This window comes from Siniperca chuatsi, linkage group LG22 (assembly GCF_020085105.1).
Source record: "Siniperca chuatsi isolate FFG_IHB_CAS linkage group LG22, ASM2008510v1, whole genome shotgun sequence".
In the NCBI taxonomy this organism is placed as follows: domain Eukaryota; kingdom Metazoa; phylum Chordata; class Actinopteri; order Centrarchiformes; family Sinipercidae; genus Siniperca; species Siniperca chuatsi.
In genome coordinates this window covers 16,513,245-16,529,682 of record NC_058063.1, presented here as the reverse complement: position 1 = coordinate 16,529,682, position 16,438 = coordinate 16,513,245, and the positions used below count along the sequence as shown (strand labels likewise).

Below are 16,438 nucleotides of genomic sequence, written 5' to 3'. Positions count from 1 at the left end.
CGAGAGGAGCCAGCTGAGGTGGCTAGGGCATCTGATCCGGATGCCTCCTGGACGCCTCCCTCGGGAGGTGTTCTGGGCATGTCCCACCGGGAGGCGGCCCCGGGAAGACCCAGGACACGCTGGAGGGACTATGTCTCTCGGCTGGCCTGGGAACGCCTCGGGATCCCCGGAGGAGCTGGAGGAAGTGTCTGGGGCGAAGAAGGAAGTCTGGGAGTCCCTGCTTAGACTGCTGCCCCGCGACCCGGCCCCGGATAAGCGGAAGAAGATGGATGGATGGATGGATGGAAAAGCAATTATTTTAATTTCTGCATCTTGCAACTTAATGTGCAGTGTTTACTTACCGTCCATGCTGTCAAAACTGTGGAGTGACAATTAATCCGAGTGACAAGACTGCCAGAGTTTATGTGAATATGTTTCCTATATCTTAGTTTGGATGCCAGTTTTTTTGTTTTTTACCTTGACTAAATACTCAAGATATGTCCGATAGAAGACTCACCTACAGCAGAAGCTGTCAATTTAGACAGTAAATATAAACAAATATTTCACTCTGTAAAACACAAATAGTTCAGCTGTAAGTCTAGATGAACTCATTCCAACTGGTCCACGTACTCAGACCTGGGGGGCAGTTGGGTTGACGAGAAGGGAATGTTAGGAGCACATTAGTGACTTTGGGTCACAAATAAAGTGTCCCATCAGAGCACAGGTCTGGTTACCTGCTGAAATATACATTAACTGTAAAGTAAAGGGTACTTTAAGGTCCTGAAAACATTTTCTCAAGCAGCTTGTTACTCTGGGTGATGGAGTCCTACATGAGCACAAATCTGAGCAGGGCTTCATTGGAAGAGGGTGATGTCATGTATGAATGCACCAATCACAGTTTAGCAATATTTCACTACAAAGTCTGATGACAGTTGTGGGACTGTTTGCTCATGTTGCTGCTGACAATCAAATGTGATCAAACCACACAGCAGTGACTGCAGCAGACATGCCGTACTGCTGCTGCTGCTGCTATTGCAGTGACTTCTCTTGATTTCAGAAAGTCTGAATCAATACACATCTCTCTGTCAAACCAAGCAGCTTCCCCACTTTATAACATTCTCCTCATAACATTCACATGTTAACAATAATAGGTTGTTTTATCTGTACTTTCTCTGGATAACTTAGATATGAGTTTTGAGTTAAAGAAATATCACTATTCATTAAAACTTGTCATTCAGAATGTCTACTCTCTTATCAGCATGTATGGTGATGCTTTTAAAGGATAACATAGAATAAGGATAAGGATAACTTTAACTCACAGTCCACAATGTCAGTATAGAAAAAAGTGCATTTCTGTCAGCCATTTAATTTCCTTACTGAATACACGGTGACAGAGGGAGCAACAAAGGGATGTTGCAATTGTCTTCATCACTGCATTATGAAAGCCACAACACATAGTGTAACCACAATCACAGCACATAGCACAGTCCATCACATCATAAACAAAAACTTTATTTGCTCAAATTACATTCTTTCCAACATTTCAATACTGATACTTTGTTATCAAGACAAAAGGACTGCTGAAGTATTTTTTCCCCCCAAAACCTTATTAACAAAAGATAATAGGAAGGAAATTGAACAAATCTTTCTGAGGTTGTGATGAGAGTGCCCATGTTTTGCACAAGAAGCTTCCCCACCAGCCACCAGAGTGGCTGTGTGTCTCAGATACAGTAAAAACATTTTCTCCCACTTAAAAACCTTCTGTTGGTTTTTAAGTGGGAAATTGTTTGTCAGAAATTCAGCCACTTGAGCTCTTATCCCCTTCTGTTCTTCATCACTTAATGTGTCTTCCTCTTTCATCTTTTTTCTTCTCAGGCACTGACAGACACTAGTCTGGCAGAATAGGCCAGGTCAGCGAGGTAAAGCAGGAAGTTGAGGGCAGTGAGCACCGCCACAGAGATCAGTTTTGACGATACTTGGATCCTACGCTGGTACTGTTTGTCAAAGTGGAACACGGGCCAGATGAGCCATCTCTCTTCCTTAGCAAGTGGCAGGGTGATAACATCTTCTGTTTTAACTTTGTCGTGTTCGAACGCAGACGTTGATTCTTTTTCTTCAAAGTGATCAAAACCAGGGCTAAAACAAGAGAGAGCGATCCCTGGGGTCACTCCTGGCTTTTATAGTCTTTTGTGAAAAGGGGGTGCAGCATTGCGCAGTCTCTATGGTGCAAAGCTTTAACACACCCACTTTATCTTGTCTTTTTTTTTCTTTGTTTTAGTTTCTTTCCAAAATAGTTTAAAATGTGTATTATGTGTCTAATGCTTCCATGTTTCAAATCTTGGCCTAATCATTTGCTGAAAGATACAAAACCGTTTTATGAATATAAAAATGTAATCTAAAATGTAAAAAATGAGTAGGTCCAATAAACAGTGTTAATTAAATGTTAGAAATGGCAATCATGTTACAATATCTGTTATTATGCTAATACACATACAAATGTCTCTATATATATCTATACATATACTTATAACAGCAAATGAAATTGTAAAATAAAATCAGTAGCGTGTCAATGCATGTCAGTATTCCTGTATTATAATAATAATAATAATAATAAAACTTTATTTATAGAGCACTTATCAAAACAAAGTACAAAGTGCTTCACAACAAGAGAAATAAAATACCACAGTGAATGACGAAATATAAAGAAATAAAACACATAAAATACACAAAAGCAATAAAATAAACAGTAAAAAAACAGCCAGTTCAGGTAAAATCAGGATATGCTTTCAGATAAAAATGTGTTTTGAGACGAGACTTAAAAGAAGACACTGACTCAGACAACCTAATTTCTTCGGGCATGTTGTTCCAGAGCCTCGGGCCCTGATAGCAAAAGCTCTGTCCCCTTAGTTTTCATCCTGGACTCAGGAACAGACAGGAGACCCCTGCCCGAAGATCTCAAACTACGTGAAGGTTCATAAGGGATTACAAGGTCTAAAATATAATCTGGGGCCAGGTCATGAAGAGCCTTAAAAGTAATCAACAAGATCTTAAAATCAATCCTAAAACAAACAGGGAGCCAATGTAAAGAGGCTAAAACAGGTGTGATGTGATCATACTTCTTGGTCCTGGTTAAAAGCCTAGCAGCTGAGTTTTGTACAGTCTGCAGTCGTGTCAGAGTTTTTTGGCTAAGACAAGTGAACAGGCTGTTACAATAATCAAGGCGTGAGGAGATAAAAGCATGCACAACAGTTTCTGCATCACTAAGATTTAAAATAGATCGTATTTTTGCAATATTTCTGAGGTGATAAAAACATGATTGGACAAGCTTAGTGATATGTTGCTCAAAGCATAAATTGCTATCAAACAGGACACCAAGATTTCTTGCAAAAGAATGTTATTTTGATTAGTTTTTTAATGGCAACAGTCTTATTAAACTGCACACTATTAACAGGCTGTATAACCAGACTAACATGACATTAATTGAAGTGAGCGACAGTTGGGTACTCCATACATGCACTTGTGACCCGTGTGGTTGAGTTTACCGTGTGTTCTCAATATTGAAGAACAGGTTGCAATCTTTGGAAACCTTAGAAATTCTAATTGAAACTCTATCGGGTCATTGGAAATTTTTAATATATGAAATGCTGTTTTGAATTTATTGTAGCACAACAAAACAGAGACTGGAAAACACTTATAAGCACACAGCTGTTTAATTGTTACATAACTTATTACACAATCAATAACTTTAATAACAAAGATCCATTTCTCATTAATGGAAAAAACTGAAAAGCATCTTTCAGCATCTCAAAGTCATGGAAAGCATAAAATAAATCTTTCAAAAAATACAGAAGTTATCACAATATCATAATAAATGTCCTTTCGCACATAGAATTGATTTTGATTAACCTAAGGAATTATAATTCATGGTCTGTGAATTTATTGTAGCTGGCACAACAAAAGAGAGACTGAAAGAACTTATCAACACACAACACACAGCTGTTTACTTGTTGAATCACTCAAAACAAAATGCAAAAACTCTTCAATCAAGAATCAACTAATGAGGAAAACAAAATGTGTAAAATAAATAGTTATAGATGATTTCAGATTATTGATCACATGATTATTATCATGTTTTATGATATCCTGTTCATATTAAATGTCTTCAACCTCTCTCTAATAGAATTACATTTTGATCTTCCTTTGGAATTATTCAAAATTTAAATTTGATGTCGTCATCAATAATTTCTGAAATGTATACTAATTGTTTACCCAATATTGGTAAAACACCAATCACACTGATACTCAAAACTGACAAAAATTATTAGGAAGTTACTACAGCTCGATCGCTAAATCCTGGTTCCCAACTAATGATTTAAATGTCTCACCCATCCATAACTCAAGTAGCCCACTCTTCCCTAGTTGGGTTTAACATGATTTATATGTTTTATCTAAAAAAAAACCCTCAACCTCCTGCTCTGCAGTGCTGTCAGAGTATTTATTCTATTTGTTGTTTTGTTGTGCTGCACCCCAAGATTGGTTCCAGACAGCCTCCGCTGTCTTCTGGATGGCTTCCACTGGAGTTTCTGCCCCTTCAGCTGCATTATATCCTATCAGAACACCCTTTACTACGCCACTTTGAGCGGCCAATGCAACTGTTCCTCTTGCTGAAAAATCTGAAAGGTCCTGAATATTTCTAACAGTTGCTGTAACCATCTCTGCCACACCAAGCAAAGCTCCTAACAACGCACCTGTTGCAATACTTGCTGATCTGATCAATAACGTGTCAAAAACGCTAATTTTAGCCTTGTTTCTAATCTTTTCCTGTGACATGTTTCCTGATGACAGTCTAATGCGCTCTTCCTCTCTCTGTATTTCTCTTTTCACTTCTTGTAGCATCTCATTCGTATAGTAGCATCCTTTGTTTGCCTCAAGCATTGTGTCTAGTGTGTTGAATATCTCTGCCACATGGAACTGGTTGCTCCTGTAGTCGTCCTCTTCGTTGTTCTTCCAGTATTTATTATCAATGACGTGGCACCGGCCTCCGCACTTCTTCATCAGACAACTCAGATTCTTATTCTGACTGACAAACTCCTCAATTTTCATTCCTTTCGGGAGCTGGTCACCATGAGTGAAGACAACTGCAGCATATTTTAGAGCATCTTCAGAGAAACATTGGCATATTTTAGTGATGACAAAAAACAAATTGTAGTACCTTAATATTTGCATTTACATCATTTTGCCAGAAACATGTCCCAAAAAGGGGTTTTGGGCCCCCTGAGACCAAATGGCAGGAGTTGGGGATGCTCGTTATCAACTTATGATATATGACCCAAGGTATAAGCAGGAAATCAACAGGAAATAATAGTGAAAAAAAGTGGCAGAAAACATCCTGAGGGATGGACCTGGCTACCGGCCTGTATCTGCATCAAAGAAACCAGGAGTGCACAATAACATGCCACTTAGATTTATTTTTTAACGTGAGTAACCTGAATAATCTTGACTGCATCAGAAGTAGCTCTACCAAATTCCTCAGACACTTCTCAAACAGTTCTGGCCTCCTCCCAGTCCAGGATGTGGTTCCCTCTCTTTAAATTATGTGAGATAGCTGACATCCAGTTTTCTTGGCTGTCTTAATTCTTTACTCGACTAAATACTCAAGATGTTTTCTAGCAATACCACAGTACTCACCGTAAAATTTTGACTTATGCAAAAGTAGAAAAGTATTGGCATCAAAATAATCTTAAAGTACCAAAAGTAAAAGTACTCATTATGCATAATGACCCGTTTCAGAATAATGTTTATTATATTATTGGATTAAAACTATTGATGCATTAATGTGTAAGCATCACTTTAATGTTGAAGCCGCTAAAGGTGGGGCAAATTTTAGCTACTTTATCTGCTGGGTATCTTGTGAATTTCCCCATGGGGATCAATATAGTTTTATCTTAATCTATAATCAAACCCTAACCCTACCCTATCATACTTGATTTAGTGATTATATTTTGTGTTATTAATTTGAATCTGGCTCAAAGGATGACATTCATGGTGTGCAGAGACTTTTACATCTAGTGACACTGTTAGGTTGAGTCTAGATTCAAATGTCCCATCAATTAATTAAAAAACTTGCTCAAATAAAATTTTTATTTGTTTACTGTTCACATTGTAATCCACAAAGAACCACAACTCTTTTAGCAGGAGCATCAGAAGGCCTGTCTAACAAAATCATGTTGTACATACATTGAGAGATTTTTTCTGGTTAGCTTTTGCAACAGGAAACAGTGACCAATATTTTAAGAGCAGACAGAAATACAGCCAACAGCGTACACTTGTTTGATTTAAACAATCTTTAAGATCTTCTCTACAAAAGATGTTCAAATGTTTTATCTTCTTGGTTTGTGGTTACAGTTTACAGTACACAACACATCAAACCGACACACTCTGTGGTTAGCTCATGAAAAAGGAATAAATGACTAAAGTTTGAAGCTCAGACAAGAAGCACAACCTATTACATCTTACATATGAATAAACACAATCACCTCAATGGTTGAAGATTCTTTAGAACAAGATTTTCATTTAATCTACAGGGAGATATGACTTTTTAATCATATATTATCTCCCCCTTTTTCAAGAATCACAGTTCATTCTAGGTTTTAACTCTGTTTTAACTTTGACTGTGATAATCTCTCCAAAACATCATTTGCTTGATCTAAGACAAATAGGGCTCCAGTCTTGACAGCCTCTGCTGTCCTCTTTGCTGCATCCAGTGGTGTGTCTGCTCCCTCAGCTGCATGATATCCTGTAACACCTCCCATCACTGCTCCCACTGCAGCAGATGTCCCTATAACTATACCTACTGACACTCCAGCTACTCCTACTGCTGCTCCTGCAGCTGCTGCTGTTTCTCCTGCTGCTGCTGCTCCTCCTGCTGCTGCTGCTCCTGCAGCTGCTGCTGTTCCTCCTGCAGCTGCTGCTCCTGCAGCTGCTGCTGTTTCTCCTGCAGCTGCTGCTCCTGCAACTGCGGCTGCTGTTTCTCCTGCTGCTGCTGCTCCTGCAACTGCGGCTGCTGTTTCTCCAGCAACTGCTGCTACTCGTCCTGAAACTGCTACGGCTAAAGCTTTCAATGGTAAGACAACTAATCCACCCAGCACTACCACACCAAACAAAGCTCCTAACAATACACCTGTTCCAATACCTGCTAATCTGACAGAAAGCTTTGTGTATACTCTGCCCTTAGCCTGCTCTCTGACCTCTTCCTTTGACATGTTTCCTGATAACAGTTTAATGTGCTCCTCCTCTTGTTGTATTTCTTCCTCCACTGCTTGTAGCATCTCATTGGTGTAGCAGCTTCCGTTGTTTTTCATCACCATCTTGTCTATTGACTTAAGAAGCTCCTCCACTTGGAACTGGTTGCTCCTGTTTTTATCCTTTGGGTTTTCGTTCGAGTGTTTATTATCAATGACGTGGCACCGGCTGCCACATTTCTTCACCAGACAACTCAGATTCTTATTCTGACTGACAAACTCCTCAATTTTCATTCCATCAGGGAGCTGGTCACCATGAGTGAAGACAACTGCAGCATATTTTAGAGCATCTTCAGAGAAATACTGGCATATTTTAGTGATGACAGCCTGCTCCTGCTCTGTGAATTTCTCCACTTTAAGCACAATGAGAAAAGCATGAGGCCCAGAAGAGAACTCTGTGATACACCTCACTATCTCAGACTTCAGCTCCTCCTCAGATCTATCTGTGTCAAAGAAACCAGGAGTGTCAATCAAGGTGATGCTTCTTCCATTGACAGATTTGGTTTTTGATTGACATTCACTTGTTTCAGAGTTGGGAGAATGGCCGATCGTGAACAGTTTCTCTCCAAATATGGTGTTAGCCAGGCTGCTTTTCCCAGCTCCAGTTTTTCCCAGGATGACAATTCTCCTGTTTGACACTGAAAGACGATAATCAATTAATTATACTGTACATTTGTGTGTTTTGGTCGTTTTCGTATATAAAAAGAGACACATGAGCTCAATTACAAAAAAAATCCTCATTGGTCAAAAATCACAATGAAAAGGAAAAGCTGTTTGTACTAAAATAGCTGCATTAGCACAATAAGAGAATAAATAATGGTGTCAATACATAAAGAGAGGCCCACAAGCCAAATAATGATTAAGAACAACTTATGTATCTAACAGTATACCAATCACTGTTCAACAATATAAGTCAATGTATTGTGGTAAAGAACACTGAGGATCATTTTGTAAACAGCTTTTAATCGAGATGATCAGGGGTTTTATTTTGGCGATCTGAGTCCTTTTATTTTGGGTATCTAAACACTGTGTCCAGTCCGATACTTATAATTATCTAAATGCTGATTAAATGTGTATCTGACACATTGAAATTACAGCGGTAGACAACTCATTTTTCACAAGACACTTTATCCACTGGAGGTCCTGGTTCAGAACTATTAAATGTATAAGCTTAAATCATTGATTATGTTAATGAGGAAAGTTTAACTGGAAGAACGCGATCCCTCAAACTGTCGTGACGCGATCAGCAGCAGAGAGGACGTCTCACTCTGTAGAGTTGTTGGAGCTACTGAAACCCTCAGTCCACTCGCGATTGTACAGATGTGTTACAGAGTGACGCTTCTTTCACCGCACAAGCAGTATTTAGCAGAGCACAGACACCATCTTGCAGAAAGCAAGAGAGCTCGACAAAAAGCAGGTTTATGGCCTGCCTAATATCCGAACAGAGTAAATCACCGGTGCAATCAAATAATTGTTGATAATCACACACTCTAATTTTCACTCTAAGTATGCAAGGATCACTATTTGCATTAAGTTAAAAAAAAAAAGAAACAAAAGCACAATTAGATCTATGGCCGTCATCTAAATTTAGCCTAGCACCTGTAAACTGTCAGAAATTATTTAAAACAGAACAGCTATTATTTACATTTCTGCATCTTGCAACTTAATGTGCATTGTTCAGTCCTGACAGGAATAACTGAAAGAAATTAACTTACCGTCCATGTTGTGAAAAGTGAAGTAACTGTGGAGAGACAGTTAGTCGAGTGACAAAACTGCCAGTGTGTATGTGAATATGTTTCCTGTATCTTGTGTCATTTTCACTTCCTGACTTGTTGCACAGTGGAAGAAGTCAAAAAAAAAAGAAGCATACTGTAGGTTATCTCACGCACATCTCATTTCACGGTATAGCCACCATTAAACAGAAATATTCCATCACATGTATTTGGTTTAATGATAATCTGATTGTGAATAGACAGGAAAACATGTAGGACTTTTTTTCATCTATATTAATCTTAATTCTTTGCTCGACTAAATACTCAAGACGTTTCCTGTAGGAGACTCGGCTACAGCAGAAACTGTCAATTTAGACAGTAAATATAAACAAATATTTCACTCTGTCAAACACAAATAGTTCAGCTGTAAGTCTAGATTAACTCATTCCAACTGGTCCACGTACTCAGACCTGGGGGGCAGTTGGGTTGACGAGAAGGGAATGTTAGGAGCACATTAATGACTTTGGGACACAAATAAAGCGTCCCATCAGAGCACAGGTCTGGTTACCTGCTGAAATATACATTAACTGTAAAGTAAAGGGTACTTTAAGGTCCTGAAAACATTTTCTCAAGCAGCTTGTTACTCTGGGTGATGGAGTCCTACATGAGCAGGGCTTCATTGGAAGAGGGTGATGTCATGTATGAATGCACCAATCAGAATTTAGCAATATTTTAATACAAAGTCTGATGACAGTTGTGGGACTGTTTGCTCATGTTGCTGCTGACAATCAAATGTGATCAAACCACACAGCAGTGGCTGCAGCAGACCTGCCGTACTGCTGCACAGTACTCACCGTAAAATTTTGACTTATGCAAAAGTAGAAAAGTATTGGCATCAAAATAATCTTAAAGTACCAAAAGTAAAAGTACTCATTATGCATAATGACCCGTTTCAGAATAATGTTTATTATATTATTGGATTAAAACTACTGATGCATTAATGTGTAAGCATCACTTTAATGTTGAAGCCGCTAAAGGTGGGGCAAATTTTAGCTACTTTATCTGCTGGGTATCTTGTGAATTTCCCCATGGGGATCAATATAGTTTTATCTTAATCTATAATCAAACCCTAACCCTACCCTATCATACTTGATTTATTGACTATATTTTGTATTATTAATTTTAATCTGGCTCAAAGGATGACATTCATGGTGTGCAGAGACTTTTACATCTAGTGACACTATTAGGTTGAGTCTAGATTCAAATGTCCCATCAATTAATTAAAAAACTTGCTCAAATAAAATACAGCCAACAGCGTACACTTGTTTGATTTAATCAATCTTTAAGATCTTCTCTACAAAAGATGTTAAAATGTTTTATCTTCTTGGTTTGTGGTTACAGTTTACAGTACACAACACATCAAACCAACACACTCTGTGGTTAGCTCATGAAAAAAGAATAAGTGACTAAAGTTTGAAGCTCAGACAAGAAGCACAACCTATTACATATTTCATATGAATAAACATAATCACCTCAATGGTTGAAGTTTCTTTAGAACAAGATTTTCATTGAATCTACAGGCTTCACAGTATTTCAGCTGATAACGATCGATTAACATATGCCCTGATCAATCATGTGTCGGTCACTTAGGATCGGCTCGTGACATCCACATCCTTAGCTTTTAAGTATGAGAGCATCACATTTTACATTATGTAAAAAAAAGAAGAACAGTCTTTTGGCAGCCATCTCAGTGTAGCAGCTATGCACTGCAAAAATAATTTGACAAAAAAACCCCAGCTATTATTAAATTTCTGCATCCTGCACATTAAAGGGACAGTTCACCCCAAAATCACAAATCCGTATTTTTCCTCTTACCTGTAGTACTATTTATCCATCTAGATTGTTTTGGTGTGAGTTGCCGAGTTTTGGAGATATCTGCCGTAGAGATGTCCTCATTTTTTTAATATAATGGGACTGCTTAAGATAATCCACAGATTTGTTGTGAGCAGTTTCATGTAGGAACTATTATCTTTCTAACAAATAGTTTGTTATCCATGTTGGCAGTTGTATAAAGGGTCTAAACTCGTGATTCAGAATGCCTACTTATCTGCATGTATGGTGCTCCTTTTAAAGGACAAGAAGTAACCTTAACTCACAGTCAACAATGCCTGTAAAGAAAAGAGTGCATTTTTGCCACCCATTTAATTTCCCTACTGAATGCAAGGTGATAGCGGGAGCAACAAAGGCATGTTGCAATTGTCTTTATCACTTGTATCACTGCCGTATGAAAACTTAATACACACATAATGTAGGCTAATCACAATCACAGCACAAAACACATTCCATCACAGGCTTTAAAATAAAATATTTATTGGCTTAACTAAAAGCTTTCTTTGATCAAATTCTTTCTTTCAAAATTTCTAGTACTGGTACTTTGTTACCAAGGCATAAGAAGAGATAAAGTATTATTTTCAAAACCTTATTAACTAAAGATAACAAGGATATTGTGTGTATGTGTGTGTGTGTGTCTTTTCTCCTGACAAAGGTTATATTCTAGTTTCACTTCACAGTGTGGGGGCATTTGGGGAGTTCAATCGCTGTGGTCAAACAAGAATTAACATGAGACTGCCGGCAGGGATCCAAACATGATACTGACTATTACAAGGCATTTTCTGGGAGCATTACACAGCATTGTGTTCATGCTGAAATTTATAGAGATAGAACAGGACCAACAAAAGGTGTTAAAATGTACAATTAACTGTTATTCAAAGAAAAGTGTGGACAGCTACAGGCTGTGGCAACAAATCCTGAGGAAACTATAAATGAATTATGTAGTACAGTAACGGTACATGTTACACTGGAATAAAGCAAATATTATACAAGAAAAATTATGAAAAGTAGCATGTTGGATAGCTATTGGCCTACAAACTTATATCCTTTGTGTTGGCCACAGTTTAGTGATAGTAAACTAACTTTTAATAATGACTTTGGTGATCCTCTGACTTTTTCTCTAGCGACACTAGCAGATTAATATTGCTAATTGTCCAATACTTTGGTTCATGACCAAATATCTGCAAAACACCCGATCAATGACATAAGCCTCAGCTGTACTATATGTTTTGTGCTAATTATCAAAACCTAACATGCTAAACTAACATGATGACATGATTAACATTACACCTACTAAACATCATGTTAGCATCAACATTGTGAGGATGTTAGCATGCTGACATTAGCTGTGCTTCCGTACAGCTTCACAGAGCTGCTAGCATGGCTGTAGACTCTTAGTCTTGTTTCACTCTTTGCAGTAATCTTTGCTAAACATATTTTACCTCCTCTGTTATGAAATCAATTTAATTATCCCAATGTACCATTCATAAATTGATTACCTTACCAAGTAAAACTTTATTTGCTCAAATGACAATTTTTCATAGGTTTCAGTTTATTCATTCTTTATATTTGCCTTAGTGATTCATTGTAATCCACAAAGAACCACAACTCTTTTAGCAGGAGCATCAGAAGGCCTGTCTAACAAAATCATGTTGTACATACATTAAGAGATATTTTCTGGTTAGCTTTTGCAACAGGAAATGCTGAGCAATGTTATAACAGGAGACAGAAATACAGCCAACAGCGTACACTTGTTTGATTTAAACAATCTTTAAATTCTTCTCTACAGATGCTGTTAAAAATGTTTTATCTTTGTGGTTTGTGGTTACAGTTTACAGCACTGGACAACTTATCAAACCGACACTCTGTGGTTAGCTTGTGAAACAGGAATAACAGACAAGTACAACGTATTACATATTACATATGAATAAACATAATCAGCTCAATGGTTAAATATTTTTAGAGTAAGATTTCCATTTGATCTACAGGGAGATATGACTTTTAAATCATATATTATCTCCGACTTCTTCAAGAGTCTTGGCTCATTATAGGTTTTAACTCTGTTTTGACTTTGAGAATCTCGTGACAGCCTCTATTGCCTTCTCTGCTGCTTCCTGTGGTGTGTCTACTCCCTCAGCTGCATGATATCCTGTAACACCTCCCTTCACTACTCCCACCTCACCAAGAAAAGCTCCTAACAATACACCTGTTCCAATACCTGCTAATCTGACCAAAAGCTTGGTGTGTACTCTGCCCTTGGCCTCCTCTCTGACCTCTTCCTTTGACATGTTTCCTGATAACAGTTTAATCTGCTTCTCTTCTTGTTGTATTTCTTTCTCCACTGCTTGTAGCATCTCATTGGTGTAGCAGCTTCCTTTGTTTTCCATCACCATCTTGTCTATTGACTTAAGAAGCTCCTCCACCTGGAACTGGTTGCTCCTGTATTTATCCTTTGGATCTTCGTTCCAGTATTTATTATCAATGACGTGGCACCGGCTGCCACATTTCTTCACCAAATCACTCATCATCTTATTCAGACAGACAAAATCCTCAATTGTCTGTCCTTCAGGGAGCTGGTCACCATGAGTAAAAATAACTGTTGCATATTTGAAGACTTCTTCAGAAAAGTATTGATGTATTTTGTTGATGACAGCCTGCTCCTGCACTGTGAATCTCTCCACTTTAAGCACAATGAGAAAAGCATGAGGCCCAGGAGAGCACTCTGTGATACACCTCACTATCTCAGGCTTCAGCTCCTCTTCGGACATATCTGTGCCAAAGAAACCAGGAGTGTCAATCAAGGTGATGCTTCTTCCATTGACAGATTTGGTTTTTGATTGACATTTTCTTGTTTCAGAGTTGAGAGAATGGCCGATCGTGAACAGTTTCTCTCCAAATATGGTGTTAGCCAGGCTGCTTTTCCCAGATCTAGTTTTTCCCAGCAGGACAATTCTCCTGTTTGACACTGAAAGACGATAATCAATTAATTAAACTGTACATGTGTGTGTTTTGGTTGTTTTCGTATATAAAAAGAGACACATGAGCTCAATTACAAAAAAATCCTCATTGGTCAAAAATCACAATGAAAAGGAAAAGCTGTTTGTACTAAAATAGCTGCATTAGCACAATAAGAGAATAAATAATGGTGTCAATACATAAAGAGAGGCCCACGAGCTAAATAATGATTAAGAACATCTTATGTATCTAACAGTATACCAATCACTGTTCAACAATATAAGTTAATGTATTGTGGTAAAGAACACTGAGGATCATTTTGTAAACAGCTTTTAATCGAGATGATCAGGGGTTTTATTTTGGCGATCTGAGTCCTTTATTATTGGGTATCTAAACACTGTGTCCAGTCCGATACTTATAATTACCTAAATGTTGATTAAATGTGTATCTGACACATTGAAATTACTAAGGATTATTATTAAGGAAAGTTTAACTGGAAGAACGCGATCCCTCATACTAACGTGACGCGATCAGCAGCAGAGAGGACGTCTCACTCTGTAGAGTTGTTGGAGCTCCTGAAACCCTCAGTCCACTCGCGATTGTACAGATGTGTTACAGAGTGACGCTTCTTTCACCGCACAAGCAGTATTTAGCAGAGCACAGACACCATCTTGCAGAAAGCAAGAGCGCTCGACAAATAATTGTTGATAATCACACACTCTAATTTTCACTCTAAGTATGCAAGGATCACTATTAGCATTAAGTTAAAAAAAAAAAGAAACAAAAGCACAATTAGATCTATGGCCGTCATCTAAATTTAGCCTAGCACCTGTAAACTGTCAGAAATTATTTAAAACAGAACAGCTATTATTTACATTTCTGCATCTTGCAACTTAATGTGCAGTGTTCAGTCCTGACAGGAATAACTGAAAGAAATGAACTTACCGTCCATGTTGTGAAAAGTGAAGTAACTGTGGAGAGACAGTTAGTCGAGTGACAAAACTGCCAGTGTGTATGTGAATATGTTTCCTGTATCTTGTGTCATTTTCACTTCCTGACTTGTTGCACAGTGGAAGAAGTCAAAAAAAAAAGCATACTGTAGGTTATCTCACGCACATCTCATTTCACGGTATAGCCACCATTAAACAGAAATATTCCATCACATGTTTTTGGTTTATTGATAATCTGATTGTGAAAAGACAGGAAAACATGTAGGACTTTTTTTCATCAATATTAATCTTAATTCTTTGCTCGACTAAATACTCAAGACGTTTCCTGTAGGAGACTCGGCTACAGCAGAAACTGTCAATTTAGACAGTAAATATAAACAAATATTTCACTCTGTCAAACACAAATAGTTCAGCTGTAAGTCTAGATTAACTCATTCCAACTGGTCCACGTACTCAGACCTGGGGGGCAGTTGGGTTGACGAGAAGGGAATGTTAGGAGCACATTAGTGACTTTGGGTCACAAATAAAGCGTCCCATCAGAGCACAGGTCTGGTTACCTGCTGAAATATACATTAACTATAAAGTACATACTACATGAGCAGGGCTTCATTGGAAGAGGGTGATGTCATGTATGAATGCACCAGTCAGAGTTTAGCAATATTTGAATCAAAGTCTGATGACAGTTGTGGGACTGTTTGCTCATGTTGCTGCTGACAATCAAATGTGATCAAACCACACAGCAGTGGCTGCAGCAGACGTGCCGTACTGCTGCTGCTGCTGCTGCAGTGACTTCTCTTGATTTCAGAAAGTCTCTCTCTTAAATGTGGAGATGGTGTCTGCCTCCCGAACTCAAACTGGGACCTGATTCCACAGGAGAGGAGCTTGATAGCTGAAGGCTCTGGCTCCCAGTCTACTTTTAGAGACTCTAGGAACCACAAGTAACCCTGCATCCTGGGAGCGCACTGTTCTAGTCGGGTAATAAGGTATTATGAGCTCTTAAGATGCGAAGGCACTGACTGAAGTAAGCGTATTGTGTCAATTCCGGTCACCGGTGTTTGTGTTTTACTAGTCGCGTATTTCTGCTGCTCTAGCTCATCACAGTTAATTTTGCTTGATTATTCATGTATAATCGAAATATAGTGATTAACTATCTGCTATAAACGTCCACTAGTTCTGCTCAAGCACTCATAGCTCTCTCCTTCTTTTAGCGACTTTCTCGCTAATCCCACAGTTTACACGCTATTCAGGTTTGCTAGTGATAATAGTACATGTAATAAACGTAGTTTATGTAGCATTGGAGGCGAGGCTTAGTGAATTGGACACGCGGTTCCGCACCATGGGAACTCAACCATTAGCTGCTGTAGGTAGCCAGCCCCCGGTAGCCGGGGCGGACCGACCAGAGGCAGCTCTGTTAGCCGTCTCCCGGCTGACTGTCCGAAGGAAGCATAGCCCTAAACAGAATAGAAATGGCTGTTCACGTTTCTAACAAGTTCTCCCCACTCTGCGACACCCCCGCTGAAAAAACAACTCTGATTATTGGCTTCTCCATTTAGAGAAACGTGAAGTTAGCGACCATAGTCAAATGTGTTCCTGGGGCCGGAGCGGGCGAAGCTGAATCTTATTTAAAACTGCTGGCTAAGGATAAACGTAA

General features: G+C 38.6%; 3 protein-coding genes across 3 annotated transcripts; all 3 read right to left on the bottom strand.

The window, feature by feature from the left end:
• Nucleotides 1-4,464: 4,464 nt before the first annotated feature.
• Nucleotides 4,465-5,205, bottom strand: LOC122870687. The gene has a single exon (XM_044185049.1). The coding sequence runs from the start codon at nucleotides 5,203-5,205 to the stop codon at nucleotides 4,480-4,482; it is 726 nt and encodes a 241-aa protein (XP_044040984.1). The 3' UTR covers nucleotides 4,465-4,479.
• A 901-nt stretch (nucleotides 5,206-6,106) lies between these two features.
• LOC122869903 (GTPase IMAP family member 7-like) lies at nucleotides 6,107-9,114 on the bottom strand. Its single transcript, XM_044183305.1, has 2 exons — nucleotides 8,996-9,114; nucleotides 6,107-7,918 (listed from the first exon to the last, which is right to left on the bottom strand). The coding sequence occupies exons 1-2, from the start codon at nucleotides 9,000-9,002 to the stop codon at nucleotides 6,630-6,632; spliced, it is 1,296 nt and encodes a 431-aa protein (XP_044039240.1). The 5' UTR covers nucleotides 9,003-9,114; the 3' UTR covers nucleotides 6,107-6,629.
• A 3,246-nt stretch (nucleotides 9,115-12,360) lies between these two features.
• Nucleotides 12,361-14,915, bottom strand: LOC122869907 (GTPase IMAP family member 7-like). Its single transcript, XM_044183308.1, has 2 exons — nucleotides 14,783-14,915; nucleotides 12,361-13,847 (listed from the first exon to the last, which is right to left on the bottom strand). Exons 1-2 carry the CDS (start codon nucleotides 14,787-14,789, stop codon nucleotides 12,937-12,939), a joined length of 918 nt encoding a protein of 305 aa, XP_044039243.1. The 5' UTR covers nucleotides 14,790-14,915; the 3' UTR covers nucleotides 12,361-12,936.
• Nucleotides 14,916-16,438: the final 1,523 nt, after the last annotated feature.